The sequence below is a fragment of the Centruroides vittatus genome, unplaced genomic scaffold (genome assembly GCF_030686945.1).
Source record: "Centruroides vittatus isolate TY-2023 unplaced genomic scaffold, ASM3068694v2 scaffold_2520, whole genome shotgun sequence".
Lineage (NCBI taxonomy): Eukaryota > Metazoa > Arthropoda > Arachnida > Scorpiones > Buthidae > Centruroides > Centruroides vittatus.
The window spans coordinates 1,395,033-1,412,005 of NW_027122689.1; the positions used below are offsets into that span (position 1 = coordinate 1,395,033).

General features: G+C 32.8%; 2 protein-coding genes across 2 annotated transcripts in view; both read right to left on the reverse strand.

Moving 5' to 3' along the window:
* LanA (laminin subunit alpha) overlaps positions 1-16,973 on the reverse strand; it is a 167,504-nt gene that overhangs the window by 134,277 nt on the left and 16,254 nt on the right. The window contains 4 exon segments of the mRNA XM_067285291.1: positions 373-582; positions 648-861; positions 13,182-13,289; positions 13,291-13,353. Of these exon segments, the coding sequence (XP_067141392.1) occupies positions 373-582; positions 648-861; positions 13,182-13,289; positions 13,291-13,353 (595 nt within the window).
* Positions 13,662-15,219, reverse strand: LOC136987513 (amphiphysin-like). The gene has a single exon (XM_067285250.1). It carries the CDS (start codon positions 15,130-15,132, stop codon positions 13,885-13,887), a length of 1,248 nt encoding a protein of 415 aa, XP_067141351.1. The 5' UTR covers positions 15,133-15,219; the 3' UTR covers positions 13,662-13,884.

The window sequence follows — 16,973 nt, forward strand, 5'->3', positions numbered from 1 at the left end:
AATCTTAGATTTGTTGTTGTAAAGCACAGCCATGAATCATAAAAGAAAATGAAAAACTTTAGATTTAGTTTTTGGGTGGATCTAGAAATGTTTTGGAATAGATGAAAGAAAAAAAAAAAGCTGTCACTAACTAGCTGATAGAACTGGAAGTGGAAGTGTATGACAAAGGAATCCAAAAACTAGTGTAATGCTACGACAAGTGCTTTAATCATAATGGTGACTATGTAAAAAAAATAACAGGTCTTGTATAGATCACTTAAACAGTAATGATAGGAAAAAGTTTCATTATTTCCTTTTTTATAATCAAACGTTCTTTATGTTCTGTATTCCTATATATATATAATATTTTATGGAAAAAGTAAAATATATTACCTTGACAAACATCTGTGTCATTCAATTGTTTTCCATAAGGTCTATAATATTTTTCTTCACATTCATTACAATTGATACCAGTGGTATGATGACGACAGCTCAAACAGATTCCTCCACCCTCATAATTGCCATGAATGTCTACACTCAAATGTTTGTTGTCAATGTCTTCATCATAAACACATTCATTAGAATGACCAAAACAGTTGCAAGCTGGAAAAATGTATCATAAACAAACAAATAAATAAAATTAAGCTTTAAATGCAAATTATAATTACGTTCGCAAACAAATGGATTTCCCGCTATCGCTCGTCTCCATTTTTTTTGTACGTAGCCTGGACAGCACTGATCACATTGTGCTCCACAGGTGTTATGTTGACAACGACAAAGAAGTTTATAAGGATCGTTCGGATCAGTGATGTCACACGAGTCTGCGTGGCCATTGCATACGCAACGACCACCAATGTTGATGTCTTTAATACTATAAAAATACTATAATACAAAATCATCAATTTTACTATATTTCAAAAATATATATAATAATGAATGTTTAAAATAAAATTTAAATTAGTTTGAAACTAATCCTACAATTCCAGAATTATAAATTTTACTTTTCATTATCATAATAATTAATTTAAAAATCATATCAAAAACTAATGATAAATTTATTAAGAAACCAATTATGTTGTCAGGAATTTCCAGTCTTCAAAAACATGTAGAATTTTAATAATTAAAATAGAATTCTTTGAAATAATTAAAATAGAAATCTTTAGTCTTTAAAAAACTGTTTTCTCTAACTCAAACTATTTTTTCACTATAAATACAGTAAGTAGAATCTGTACAAAATAATATGAGTAACACCAAAAGCACCTTACTGATTTTTAAACTATTTATTTATTAGTGATAAATGTTTTCAAAGTTCCTCAACTTCAACATAAGATTTGTTGGATATAAGTCAGTCAGTTATGCCTGATTTTGCTATATGAGGCAGCAAGAAAAAAATTTTAATTTATAATTACATTTATTTACATTATTTATTTCTCATTTTGTTTCAATTATTTTGAGTTTCGGGGTTATGTTAAACCTCAACTGCTATCTCAATACTTCCCAACTAGAGCACAATTTGAATAATTTCATAGTAACATTTGAATAATCAATGGAATTGCATCCTACTAATTTAGAGTTTTAACTATGACTAAAATACTGAGTAATAATTTTGCTGTATTTTTATACACATGGTAAGAAAAATTTTATTTTTTTATCAGCATGTTTAGTACGCAAGTTAAAGTATAAAAGACACTAGAGAGGTTGCAGCCGAAGTTTTCATTGCAAAAACGTGTTCAGTGCCACCTTCCTGTAAGCCTAGAAGTTTGATAATGGCATTTAGAACATTGAGCATGATTCCACTGACATTCCAAATGCCATTGTCAAACTTCTAGGTTTACAGGAAGGTGGCACTAAATGTCCAACATACGTGGTTCTGCAATGAAAATGTCGGCCACAACCTCTCTATTGTCAAACTGACACAGCTTCTGATCAGTATACAGCTATCAACTTATAAGTAATTGATTTGAGTGATGCTGATTTAAGGAATTTCTTCTGTTAGGTTCTCAGGTTCAGGTTAACTGTGAAATGTTTGAATAACTAACTTTCTGAATTGTACTAATAATCAATTTTATTGCTGTAAACTCATTCATGTCATACGGAATTGTAATTTGTAATATTTCAGTTTTATACTAATTATTAGCATTTATAATATTTTGTTTTTTGTAATCATTAAGTCCAGTACTACATTTATAGCTTAATAAAGTTTTTCATAATTTTCACAAACTCTGGTGCAAGGTTGTTTCTTTAACATTTCATACCTTGCAGCTATATAAAATGATATGATTATATGTGAATTGTAAAGATAAATATTATAACTAAAATATCTACAGAAATAAAAATGCAATGTTTCCTATAATTATATTGTGAAAATGTAAGACTTCATAAAACATAAATTATAATTCACATTTAGGACAAAAGTGAGCTGATTATATAACCACATATAGAAATCCAGTTAAAAATACCCTTCTCAACTATCTTAATAAGATTTATACTTTTTATTTGGTATATTTATTTAGTAAACATACTGACGGGGCTGGATGGATGACCTCAAGGAATGGACGGGACTGGATACAGAAGAAATTATTCATAAAAGTCACAAAAGAGAACAGTGGTATTTGCTGGCTGCCAACCTCCCTCAGGGGAAGGCACAGACAGAAGAAACATACTAAACAAGTTTTCATGTGATTTTTATATAAATTTATCTTTTACATGACTGTTTTCAATAGTTTAGTTTGATGACTCCAGGTGACTTAAGCAGGATAAAAACAAACACTACAGATTTTAGGAGTCAAAGCTTTATTGTAAAACATTTTATAGGACCTCTGTCCCATCATTACACCAAAATATTTGATAGGCAGAAATTCAAATGAGAATATCTTATATGATGAAAATTATGGGATGGAGATCCACTAAAGCTTTGACTCCTAGAATTTGTAGTATTTTTTTTTTTTTTTTTTTCTTATTAGTTTCAATTACTAATTAAATTCCAAACACCAACCGAAACTTTGCTATGAACAAGTAATTTTAATCTAATTTACACCATTTTCAGGTTCTCTATCAAATACATTAAAAATTTGTTGTATCATGTCAAAAAAAAATCATACAAAGATTGGTCATTACATATAAAACAGCATTCAGAAAATGTAGACCTGCACAACAAAAAGACAATAGAAATAGCATAAACCAAAGAACAGGAAAACATAAAGTGATCTGTCACAAAACAGGATAAAATGCAATCTATCAAAGAAATCTCACTGTATATATGTTATGGACAAAGTGATTAATCGGGCATTATGAATAATGACCAAAAAGGGTGGGCAGTGTGATAAATATTGATTAATTTATCAAATTGACCGGTCATTATGAATACTGCTATCACCTAGTCGGGCAAAGTGATAATAATAAGTTGAGGAATGATCATCCGACATACGCTAGCTAATCGGCACCCAGTTGCGTGTGCGTATCATGTTTAGTACCGAATTTAAAATTTGATTAAAAAACCTCCACTTATTTCATTTAGAAATATTTATTTTTTGCGAATTATTTCAAAGTATTTTAAAAAGAACATGTAATCTTTTAAAACTAAGTACTATTAACTATATTAATTAAATCGCAAAATTTTACCTATGTGCACCATCTTGGCGGTGGTTGCGACCGTTTGTGCTCTCGACGGATTTCTCCCAGAGGGGAGCCACCGGCAGGCCGCCAATTGTTTAACATTACTAGATATTGATACATACTAGTTATTGATACATGTGTTCAAGAACTACCATGAATAAATAACTAGTGACATTAAACAATCAGCAGCCTATCGGCAGCTCCCCTCCGGGAGGAATCTGTTGAGAGCACAAACAGTTGCGACTGCTGCCAAATTTGATACTAAAAGCAATACGCATGCGCAACTGAGTGCCGATTGACTAGCGTATGTGGTATGATCACTTCTCAACTTATTATTATCACTTTGCCCGACTAGGTAATAGCAGTATTCATAATGACCGGTCAATTTGATAAATTATTGAAATTTATTACAACGCCCGATTTTGTTGGTCATTATTCATAATGCCCATATTAATCACTTTGTCCATAACATATACACTAATAAGGAATAACAAAGACTGACTTAACACTATCATGGGAGTATATAAGATCCCAGAAATTGAAAAAAACTTTGATATATAGGTGTGTAAACTAAAAATCTGCACAATTTTGGTAAGCATATTTACTATTTTTAAAAAAATAAATTTGAAAATGTGCTAGCATAGATTGTTGCTCAGATTCCATAGGTTAAATTCATGTTGCTGTAGCAACAATATTCCAACATAAAAAAAAAATGAAGCAGCTTAATGAAGAGCAAAGAAGAACTGTAATTGATAATTTTAAAAACAACATAAGGAAAAAGGTGAGAAGCTTCACAGTTAAGCACTTTGTGGATATGGGAATGGCAAGAAGGATAATTTACAGCAACATAGAAAGGCTGGAAAGGGCCAGTACTAGTAGCTCAGTAGATTTAATTTAAAATTTATTTTGTATACTAGTACTTTCTATATATTAACAGGACTTATTATACTGGAAAATATGGATGCAGATATTTAGTCTTACAGATCAAAAATAATGTTCTTTAAAGTTTATGTGTTCAGGTGAACTAAATAAAGAACATTATTTTTGATCTGTAAGACTAAATATCTGCATCCATATTTTCCAGTATAATAAGTTCTGTTAATATATAGAAAGTACTAGTATACAAAATAAATTTTAAATTAAGTTAAAAAAGGACACAAAGGCATAATAATTAGCTCAGTAGATGTCTAGGGATTAGGCAAAAGATGATTAAAATAATAGATAGCAAAACAGAGTCATCGGAAACAGAGACAGTCAAAAAGTTGGACAGTCACTAAGAAAACTTTGAAGAAAGTTCAAAATATCTCATCACTATGTTAAACATACTAGTTGAGCAAAATGTAATCCTTCAGAAATGAAAAAAGCCCAAAATTATACAAAAAAAAAACAACTCATATTGCAAAAAATGCATGAGGTCAATTTCAAAGTTTTAAACAGACTGAAGATTATTATAGACATTGAGTGTTTTTTTACATTTGATGAAAGTGACTGCACTGGGAACAATATGTACTACTATAAAGATGCAGAGTTGAAGTTGATCCACAGATAAAATTTCCACAAAAAGTGTTGATTTGAATCAGTCCAGATCAACACTTTTTGCAAAATTGGTCCAGAAACAATGACAACACTCTTTCAACTCTGTACTTCTTCTAAATACAGAGTTGAAAGAGTTGAACAAAGTGTACTTAAAAGAGTATATTAAGAAGCCAATCCCATTGTTCAAGAAACACCATTCAAACAGCCTATAGGTCTTCTGGCTGGACCTGGCAGCTGCACATTGCACAACAGATACAGTTTCTGTCATAGAAATATGGAATTCATTATAGCAGCAAAGAGAATAACATTGCAAATTTCTCAGCTTCATCCACTTGAATAGTTCTAGTACTAGCTGAAACAAGTATAAGGAAATGGGAAGTGTGCCAAAATGAAGTAAAACCAAAACAGCGTGTCAAATCCAAACTCTGCCAATTTAATTTGGAGCACTTTTCGTCTCCGAATGATCAGCATCAAAACTAAAATCTGAAAAGTTGCCAACTGCAGACCAAATTCCATAATTTAGAGACAGAAGAAACTAATTTTGTCAATTCTGTTTCCTTCATTAATCATATTGTAAAACAGTTCTTTCTTCACATACCCTTACCTACCAAATACATTGGTTACATACAGGGTTTGTCCAATAAGTATCAGGGCCGATTTTTTCCTGCCGATGGAAAGGTATGGAGGGTGGATAGGTGGATGTAACATAAGCTACGAGACCTAGTTTAGCTGTCTCTGAGCCTTTCAAGTGGGTAGGTCATGCCTGAAGTAAAAGTAAGTTTAGTGCTCATGTTAAGTGTCAAGATTCAGCCATCCATCAAACAGTGTTTTGCCATCAAATTTTGTGTTAAATTGTACAAATCTGCTACAGAGACTTTTGATATGATCTGTGAGGCTGACAAAAACAAAGCCCTGTCCAGATTGCATGTTTTTGAGTAGCGTAAAAAAAAATTAAAAAATGACCGGGAAGATGTCGAAGACAAACAGCGCGTTGGATGTCCAACAAATCAAGTGTGAAATCAATGGTCATTGTCTTCTTTGACACAAAAGGTGTGGTCCACAAGAAATTTATGTCTGCTGGACAAACAGCAAATTTTATACAGAATGCTCAAATGTTTGAGGATTATGGTCCACCGTGTCTGAAGGGAGATCACAGATACCTGGATGCTCCATCATGACAATGCGCCCAGTCACACGTTGCTAATTGTGAGGGTGGCACTGACCAAACACAATGTGTCAACGTGGCCCCAACCACCCTACAGTACAGATGTGGCTCCCCCAACTTATTTTTGCTCCCTTGGATCAAATGGAGCCAGAAAGGACATCATTTCGGGATGATTGAGATGGTTCAAGTGGCTTTGACAGGGTGTCTGAACAACCTTGTGGTTGCTAACTTCCAGAGAGTGTATGAAGACTGAAGAAAGCACTGGCTGTGATGTATTGATGCAGGAGGGTCATATTTTGAAGATTATTGTGAGAACTGGAGGTTCAATTTTGCAAAAGTTAAAAAAAAAATTGTAAGCCTAATTCTCCATTGTGATCATTATAAAAAAAAAACATCATACAAAAACCAATCGAATGACATGCTTGCCATCAACAAATGTTCAAGAATTCTCACAACAAAGTGTAAAACAATAACATCTGATTGCTAAGAGAGGGAAAGTCAAGCATCCAACGAATTAACAGAGGAGTCTCGCCGGTCCCAACCAAATATGGTCACGACAACTGCATTTAAGTAACATCTTTATGTCATCAACAGCTCACTTCTGATCCAACACCTGCAAAATCAACCTTCATCTCCATCAACAATAGATCATATAGTCATTTTCCCAGGCAACACAGAATAAAAGGACAAAGCACTGGATCATCCAGACGTTTGTCCCCTAGAAGTAACCACAGAAATGTTTGTCCCAGGCTCCAGACTCACCCTATCCCTCACAAGCCATATGAAGACAGCGGATATGGTCGGTATACGACTCCTCTGCCATAAACCATCATCTTACACTACAACCAAATGTCACATACATCTCAACAACTTCAGAGAACTACCTCCAGAGGTATTTTTGTTAAAATTTTTGTAAGCTGTGAGGGAGGCACTGACCAAACACAATGTGTCAACGCAGCCCCAACCACCCTACAGTACAGGTACACCAGAGAGAACCTAGTTCCTATGCCATTACTTTAGGTACACCAGAGAGAGCTCTGGTGTACCTAAAGTAATGGCATAGGAACTAGGTTAGTTGTGCCCTATACACAATTGCCATATATCCTTTGTATTTAGTCAAATATTTTGTATTCTTATATATTCTAGTTTTAGTTATATTAAATTTTTGTTTACCTGTTTACCTGTTGTTATTCAATTAAACAGATGTGGGACACCTTATCGACTTACTTATTGCACTCCCCGCTCGATTTTAGCCCTCCTAGCCATCCCAGGACAAAGTGAGCAGTTTTTGCCAAACTGTGCCGATTAATTGGAAAGAAGGAAGCCCCCTTTTTGCCAGCTTCTCACATTATTAATTCACTGTATATATATCTTCAATAAATTTCTTTTTGTGACTTCAGTCCCAATACTTATTGGACAAACTCTGTAGGCCATTTGGTGAACATGAGACTCAAAGAACACATGGCTGATGTACATTTAAGAAGCTAAAACACAGCCTTAGCAGCATGTTACACAACTTGAGGTTACATGGAATGAAATGACAATCACCAAACCAATGAGATTACAGATTAGCCAAAATGATGAAAATATTGAAATAAACAAACAGACAACTTATGGAGGTTGCATTAAAATCAGAGACCAAGAAACATTCCCTAATGCATGGATACTACTGTATAAACTAAGAGTTTCCAACTTCCTTTTTGCATTGACCCATATAGAAAATATTCTTTTTGATCAACACCATAAAATTTTTATATTATTTTCCAAGATTTTGCATAATATATCATGTGAATTATAAAAAAGTTTTAAAATGTTAACAAAATAAAATTATTGGAATTCATTTTTGAACAAAAACGTTACATATAGAATAAGAAAAATTTATTGATGTTCACTTGACTGAAACAAGGTTTGTTTATGACATGAACAATTATTTTACAAAAACATATACAATTTGTAAAATTTTATAAAATTCTATTTACTATACTTTTGTAATATGTTTTATACTTTACAACATATTAGAACACTTAATTTTTAATATTTTAAATTTTCTTAATATGATTGCTGTGCGTAATTTGTGGCAGTAATATTTTTATATAAGGTGTAAAGTTACTTAATAATACTCTTAAGTCACCACATTCTGTTATACTTAATCTTTTTCTTAATAAATTATTGACATCACTAAAACCAGTTTCAACTAGATAGGAACTGGGAAAAGCTGAAAATATTAGTTCAGTAACAATTTTTAATTTGATATATTTTTGACATACTAAGCTCATCCAGAAAGTAAATACCGTTTGGGTATTAAAAAAGATTTGCAATTTGTTTTCATTTGTATTTTATAACAGAAAAATCTACATACCTTAAACTACTTTTTGACATATTCACCATGCGAATTAAGGCATGTGTCATATCTTGGCACTATTGCAATATACCTGCTTTGTAGAATTCAGCTGCCTGCAACCTGAACCAGTTCTGCATGTTTACCTTGATCTAATTCACAAAACAACACCTTTACTTGTTGCTGAGATATTTTTATTGAAAGAACCAACGTTTTCGGCCTACTCGATAGGCCATCCTCAGGCTTAACTTTCAAAAACGGAACATTAGCGTTCCATTAAAATAATACATTTGTTTAAAAATTCAAAGCATCAGTAAAGGAAAAAATAAAAAACAAAAAAGGAAGAACATGGTAATATATACAAATATAAATATACAATAAAATCGACATAGTGAGAATAAGAAGTAAAAAATAAATAAATAAATAAAATTAAAAAAAATGAATCTACTGGTGATACTTTTTCATAAACAGAGTAGCAAATTATTGAGGAATAATTGATGAAAAATGTAAATATAAGCTAAGGTAAGCCTACGAGTTTGTGATACATTTCTTGACTACAAATTTCCAAGCTGTCGGTAGGCTGTCTGCGTCCCTCGCATTTATGCATGTCTCTTCCAACTTGCTTTTGTAAATTTCAATTTTTTCAGCGGTACTTGCTAACGTTTGAGAGCTCAAAGGTTTGACAATAACCACTTCCTCCCATTTAATTATTGAGCCTTGGGTCTGCGCGAATTGCGAAAGCACTGTTGCGTTGGAGCCTTTCCTGACATCATACTTGTATTCTTTAAGTCTTATCCCTAAATTTCTTGTTGTGACTCCAATGTAGTCTTTTCCGATTCCTAGTTCCGTGTTCTCGTAAGGGATTTTGTACACTCCTGCTTTTTCTTCCTTTTTAATGTAATCTTAATCATTTCTTAAGATTGTATGTAGATTCGGAGCTCTTTTTAGAACCATTCTGGTCTCCTTGCAGTTTGCAATTTCTTTCATAATGCCTTTTGAATTCTTGTTGTAAGTAAACTTTGTGATTTTACTGGGAAAGTGTTTTGAATTTCTTGCTGTGCCCATCTCATACTTTCTAACTATTCCTGCTATTGTGCCTTTTTTATATCCTAGGAATTCGGCTACTTGTATGACTCTGTCGATTTCCTTATTTCTGTCAACAACGTTGTCACAATAGATAAAGGCTCTTCTGATAAGAGCTCGGAATGCTGCCAGCTTATAAAGGTACGGGTCATTAGAATGCGATGGAATATAAAGTGGACTGTGCATTGGTTTAATGTACACGTCGGTAGAAAAATGCTCTTTTTTGAACACAATATTAATGTCTAGAAAATGGATAGCCAAGGAACTCTTTTGTTCCATTCTCAATTTTAGGCTGTCCTTGTTGCTGTTTATCCCTTCTAGGAATTTACTTATCATACCATTATTTCTCCATACAATAAGATCATCATCCACGTATCTTTTGAAATATATTACATCCTTTCTAAAATCATACAGGACTTTTTTCTCCAGTTTTCTAATGACCAACTCGCACAATATTCCTGAGACTGGACTTCCCATTGGGACTCCCCGTTTTTGCCTGTACGCTTGGCCATTGAAACTAAAGCAGGATTCATAACATATTAAATTGGCCATTTCTGACATCTCTTCGTTGTAACGTATTAATTCAGGGTTTACATCGAACAAGAATTTTTACGAAAGGATACATGTTTTCATAATCAAATACCGTTGCCACTTCCTCTTCCATTAATGATATGTTTTGTATTTTGTATTTTTGTATTTCCGTTACTGATGCTTTGAATTTTTAAACAAATATATTCTTTTAATGGAACGCTAATGTTCCATTTTCGAAAGTTAAGCCTGAGGTTGGCCTATTGAGTAGGCTGAAAACGTTGGTTCTCTCAATAAAAATATCTCAGCAACAAGTAAAGGTGTTGTTTTGTGAATTAGACTAATTATTTGCTGAGCAAGTATCTGCTTTATGTTTACCTTGATCTCATCATCATTTGCAAAGTGGTGATGAGATCCACAGCTTACTGCGAGACATTGAAGAAGTTACGGCACGCAATACAGAACAAAAGGCGTGGACTACCGACTTCTGGCATTGTGTTTGTGCATGACAATGCGCAACCACATACTGCATGCATAACGACACTGCTTGATTCATTTCGCTGGAAACAATTCCATCACCCCTCTTAATATCTGGACCTAGCTCCATTCGACTTCCATTTGTTTTCTCATCTCACAAAATTTCTTTGCAAGTGATGATGAGATGAAGGTAAATGTCCGGAACTGGTTCAGGTCACAGGCAGCTGAATTCTATGAAGTGGGTATGTTGCAATAAGTGCCAAGATATGACACATGCCTTAATTCGCATGGTGAATATGTCAAAAAGTAGTTTAAGGTATGTAGATTTTTCTGTTATAAAATACAAATGAAAACAAATTGCAAATCTTTTTTAATACCCAAATGGTACTTACTTTTTGGATGAGCTTAGTATAATTTTGATTCCAAAATTTGGTAAATCCATGTGTGTGGAATAAAGCTTTGGACTCCAGATCCTCTTTTAATTCAATTAACTCCTCTTGCAAATTATTAAATCAGTTAATGTCCCACATGATTGCAATTATTCTTACTTGAAAACTGTCTGAAATTCTTGAAAGTACAGCAAGTATCTGACTTTTCCATCAACCCATTGGGAATCCCAAGTGGTGATGAAAAAAAACCCTTCAAGACTATACTTTTAACCTTTATTATTATTATTTTTTTGTTTATTATTTTATTATTTATTTGTTTATTGTTAATTTTACTACCTGATGTTTTAAATATTTTGTTATTTATTTCATTGATTTACTTATTACTATACCTTTAGATACACTTTATTTATTATTATACTTCCAAATTTATTTCACTTTATATTTTAACTTATGCTCCTTACACATTGTAACACAATTCTAAATTTTTGATTCCATAATGCAATGAATTTTCAATGTATTTAATGTATTTGATTGATAGAAAATCCAAAGATGGTCTAAATTAAACCAAAAGTACTTGTTCTTATTAAAATATTTTTTGTTGGTAATAACATATATGATATTTATATGAAGTTTATTCTTATATAGATCAAGTAAATCAAATATGTATATATATATATATATATAAAGTAAGTATATTTGGTTAACTTCTATGAGATTAACAGTTCATTCATATAATATATAATAAATAGAACTAGAAAATAAACACCAAAAGAATCAGAGAGGTTTTCTTTAAAATATATGACATTAATCACAATACACACAGTAACAAGGGTCATTATTATACAGTTGAACCTGTCTATCTTGAACCTCGTGGAAAGAAGAAAAACATTTGAGATAGACAGATTTTAAGATATAGAGGTTCTACTCAGTAAACAGTAATAGGTTTGATTGGAGGTACAGTTAGTGTTGCCACCTTTACAAAAATCGCTGACCCGGATGGCCGGTCAGGTTTGTTCGAACAGAAGTTCCCGACGCAATGTCATTTTACAATGCAAAGAATAACCTGCAAGCTGGTTCTAAATCAGTTACAGTTAGGGACTAGGGACTTGCATAGGAGTAACATACAAGCAAAAAATAAATAAATAAAAAAAAAGGTCAAGAGGCAGGTTGCACGTCACACATCAAAATAAACAGAGTAACATGGCAGAATGGTAGATGAGTTTCAGTGAGTGTGAGGGTCTTTCGTTGTTCAAATGGTGTAAATTTATAACAATATTTGCAAGAACTTTGTTTCATCGTAGTTTCACAATTTCTACGAAATTCCCGGACAAAATTAATAGTTCACCCGGACAGTGAGTCAATTCCCAGATTGTCCGGGTGAAAACCGGACGGATGGTAACACTAGGTACATACAGTACTTTATAAATACAATAGCAAGTACAGTACATACCTGAATTAAGTATAAAAACATTTTTGAAATACCTTAACAGAAATAGTTTGTCAATAGTTTTTGTTGTCCGACTTTTGTTTACCAATAAGAAGCAAGCCAAACTCATTAATTGGAGAAAAGCAGCATTAATTACAACTATGTTACAGTATTGCAAGAGATGCTTTCCAACTATAATTTATAGTATCAAAATATAGTCTTAGAGGATTGAATTTATAATTGACACTTCAATCAATAATTTGAGATATAGAGGTTTTGGGAGAAAATTTGAGATAAACTTAGGATATATATTGAATGTAGGCTGAAAATACAGGGGGAAAAATAAATTTCAAGACAGATATTTTTGACATAAACATGTTTGAGAAAGTCAGGTTCAACTGTATTTCATTTTTAAGAGGACTTCAATCGAGAATCTCAGAATAATCTTACGATCAGAAGAAAAAACATAATCATAACCATTTTTTAATTAAACTTATAGTTATTACTTTATAATAGTTTGAATATTTGTAAATTTTTCTGATTTTCTTCATCAAATAAAAGCTTATTCTATAAAAGCTGTTTGTTAAGTTGATTTATTATATAGCAGTTGAAATAAAGTAAATAAACTTTCAAAATGATTCTTACTCTTCTTGTAACTGTAGGATCTTGCCTAGCAAGGGACATTAAATGCCCTAACAATGTTTTTGTTCTTAACAATCTCAAGCGAACATTAGTTGCTTTAGTCCACTCTTGGCAGTATTGGCGAATACGAAAAATTATCCGCATTGGGTCTATCGTTTAAGAGCGAAACAACAATCTGAAAGTAAATGTTTTTTAAATCAATTCTGTTTTTAAAATAATTATAGAACAAAATTTTAAATTATGTATGAAATGTACTGTACTTACATATTCAATAAAATTAAATATATTAAAACAAAGTTCTATTCTATATGAATTAACAAATTTCAATAATGACATTTACTTTTAATTTAACTTTATTAAAGCAGCATTAAAAACACAAAATATAAAAGTGAATGAATAAAAAAGCAATTACAAATATATTTTTAAACTTATCCAATTTATTAATTTTTTAATTGAATTTTTATATATTCTAATTTTAAAATTTATATTTAACAAACACATGCAATAACAATAATGCCTTAATCAATTTTTAAAATTATGAAATAATTATAAATATCATTTCATTATTAGAATTCATCTTATGACAAATAATTAATCATACATTTGAAATATATCATTATAATAATTTTTAATCATATAATCAAATTTTCATATAAATAAATTTATATTGACTCAAATAGTTTGAATCCATTTAAATGAGGAGCAATTAAATAGGTTCTGTAAAATTAGCAGGAAAGAGTCCTTTCGCCCCCGAAGATTCTTTAATACCACAGAGCCAGCCTTCGGCACGTTCGTACGTTTCGTCATACCTCACGACTCTGATAATTTCTCCACATTCAAAACTTAATTCGTCCAAATCTTCGGCAACATATCTGTATAACGTTTTCACTTTATATAAGACTCCGGAAGGTAAATTTTCAACATTGGCATCGACGGGCACGTCGTAACCATCTACATCAGTTACCGTGCAGTTCGAGGAATTTTCTTTATATTCATCAAAATCACTTTCCGTTCCGGCGATAGATTTTATAGAAGTTACATCACCGATAGATTTAATGCAACTTGTGCTTTTACTTCTCGAAAAATATTTCCTTTCCACTATTCCAAATTTTGATTTTTGTTTAAAATTAGCTTCGACAGGTGTGGATGCTCTTAAATCAGTCTTAAAAAAAAATGTACTGTTCTTTGGTAAAGAAAGATTACAGAGATCTTCACCAATACCATTGCATAGTCTATATTTAAAATTTAATGGTCGATATTCAAATTGTCTGAAGACATCAATGACATTTGTTAAAGCATTTGCATATTCCTTATTAAATTTTATTTGTTCTTGGAAGAAACTTTCTGTATTTGTAGTCAGGAACCAAACTCCTTTCTCGATAAGTTCGGGCAATTCTTCGAGAAGCTCATCGTTGATCATTTCGTAACGACGCTTAACTTCTTCGAATTGTTCTTTCACTTTACTAATTATTACTTCGTCTTTATTGCATGCAGATTGCAGATTACGCCTACAACCATCGTAGTCGACAAGTTTACGATTCCTCCTGGCAATTTTAACATTTAATTTACTACAACGGTTCATGTATGTTGATACCGGTACAGTTATCTGATCAATTATTTCCTGAATAAACACATCCCACGATGTTTCTAAACATTGAAGACGACTAGAAAGTCCGTTAGAATCTAAATATTGAATGTTATAATTTTTTATAAAGGAATCCGTAAGCTGTTTATTAGCTTCCTTCATAGCTTTGGAACAAGACAAGAAATTCTTAATTTCTTTATCCAATCTTCTTACTGAAAGTAGACATCTATTGAATTCGTCTAAATATTCTTCAAAGATTACATCTTTTGTTTTGTCCGCTTTTCCGAAATTTTGTAAAAATATCTGCTTAGCTCTTCCAGCGTGTTTCTGGATAACTCTGCTTAAATTCATAGATTTGTTTTCGGCCATGTCGAGAACACACAACCAACAACCTTTCCGTAATTGATACGTAAAATTTAAATTATAACGGACTTCGGTTTTATTGGTAATTCGTTGCTCGCGCTCGATGACGTCATAAGGAATAAGCCAATAAATATCCGACAATATTTTTGAAATTTATTTTAAATTTTAATTAATATATTAAAAAAATAAACTTAAAATGAGATTTTGAATCATTAATAAAAATATTGCAATATATTAAACTAAATTAAAATTTTAAACTAGGTCTATTCTCTAATGTATAAATAATAATTCTTAATAAATAGGTTTACTCATCAGGGCCCTCGAAGCCCTGGAATTATACAGGGCCGGCCGAGTAGGGAAATGCATAAACTTTAAGGACGGCAACGCCCTTTCATACGCATGGCGTTACGTATGCGAAGAATACGAAAACGGCAACGCTTCATAGCGCACGCGTATATTCAAAATTAGGTTCGAATATATTTTAAAACTAAAAGTTCCTCGAGGATTAATTCAAATAATTTGGAAGCCAATTCTCGTTCGTTTTTTTGTTCGATTAACCTGAAGCAGACCTCGAGTGAGGCCGAAAACGTTCGTTTTTGGACAGTAAAGGAAGTACCGGATACAAAGGTTAGAGAAGAGTTTAGAGATTAAATAAACCGGTAGTCAGACTAGTAGATTGGGTAGTTTACATGGCTATGCCGGCCAAAATATACAAAAGATTAGTGCTGCCCTAACTAGGGCCAGAGCCAAATTGGATTTCCTATTAGAATGCAAGAGGAACAAAGTATTTCCTATGACGATATACCGCATACATCTCCCGAAAGGATGTAAGTCCCTACTACCAAAGCTGAGAAATCTTTGTCTAAGAAAGGCAATTAGATCAACTAGAAAGTGCGTGTATTCGAAGCTGGATAAACTAATCAAAGAAGAAAATGTTCTATTTGAACAAAGTGTAACGGATCTTGAAGAAGCAAACAGAAAGGCCGCCGCGTTTGAAGAAATCTTAAAGAGGAACCTGACCGCAAATTACAAGAAAAAGATGCGTTGGATTTTAAAAAAGCAAAGACCGGTCGAAAAAGACATGCCGGTAATTCCATTAGTATGCTGGGATAACATTTCTCCGCCGGACTATTTAATTAACACCTTGGCGCATGGGCCGATGTATACGCCGGAGACCCCGATTACAAGCTTAGATAAGGTCATGCCGCATATTGAAAAGCTAATCAGAGGCATGAATAATATCCAAAAGGAGTACTACAGATGGAGAGCCACATTAGAAATCTGTTCCGACAAGAACAACAAAACGCAGGAGGAAGGTTTTTGGCATCTTCTACAAAAAACCAAAAACTGGCTAAAGAGGGAACGAATCATTATATTGAAAGCCGACAAGAGCAGGGCATTAGTACTCCTAAAAGAGTCCACATACAGAGATCTTATGCAGCAATACATCACCGAAACGGATTGTGAACCGATTGACGAAGGGTTTGTATACAAACTACAGGCTTGTTGCACACGCTTTACAAAAACATCTCTTGCCAATGAGCTGAAATTGAGAAGGATGTTAGTGGCCTCACCAGACACACCTAAGTTATTCGCTTTTGCGAAAACACAATAAGCCCGCACAGTCTCTTAGACCCATTCTAGACAAGGCCAGGTCTCCGACAAAACTCCTTGATAAAGCAGTCCACAACATTGCGGCTGACCATCTGAGGGATTACAATCTAATCGTCAAGGACCCCACAGAACGAATAGGCCTATTAAGGCAAACGCAGCTAACAGATGGAGCACTCATCACGGTGTTGGACTTTGTCTCATTATACCCATCGATAAAGTTAGAACCATGTTTC

Bases quoted from the DNA above. Each gene is read 5' to 3' on its own strand.
- LOC136987513 (XM_067285250.1), bottom strand. From the start codon at position 15,132: ATGGCCGAAAACAAATCTATGAATTTAAGCAGAGTTATCCAGAAACAC.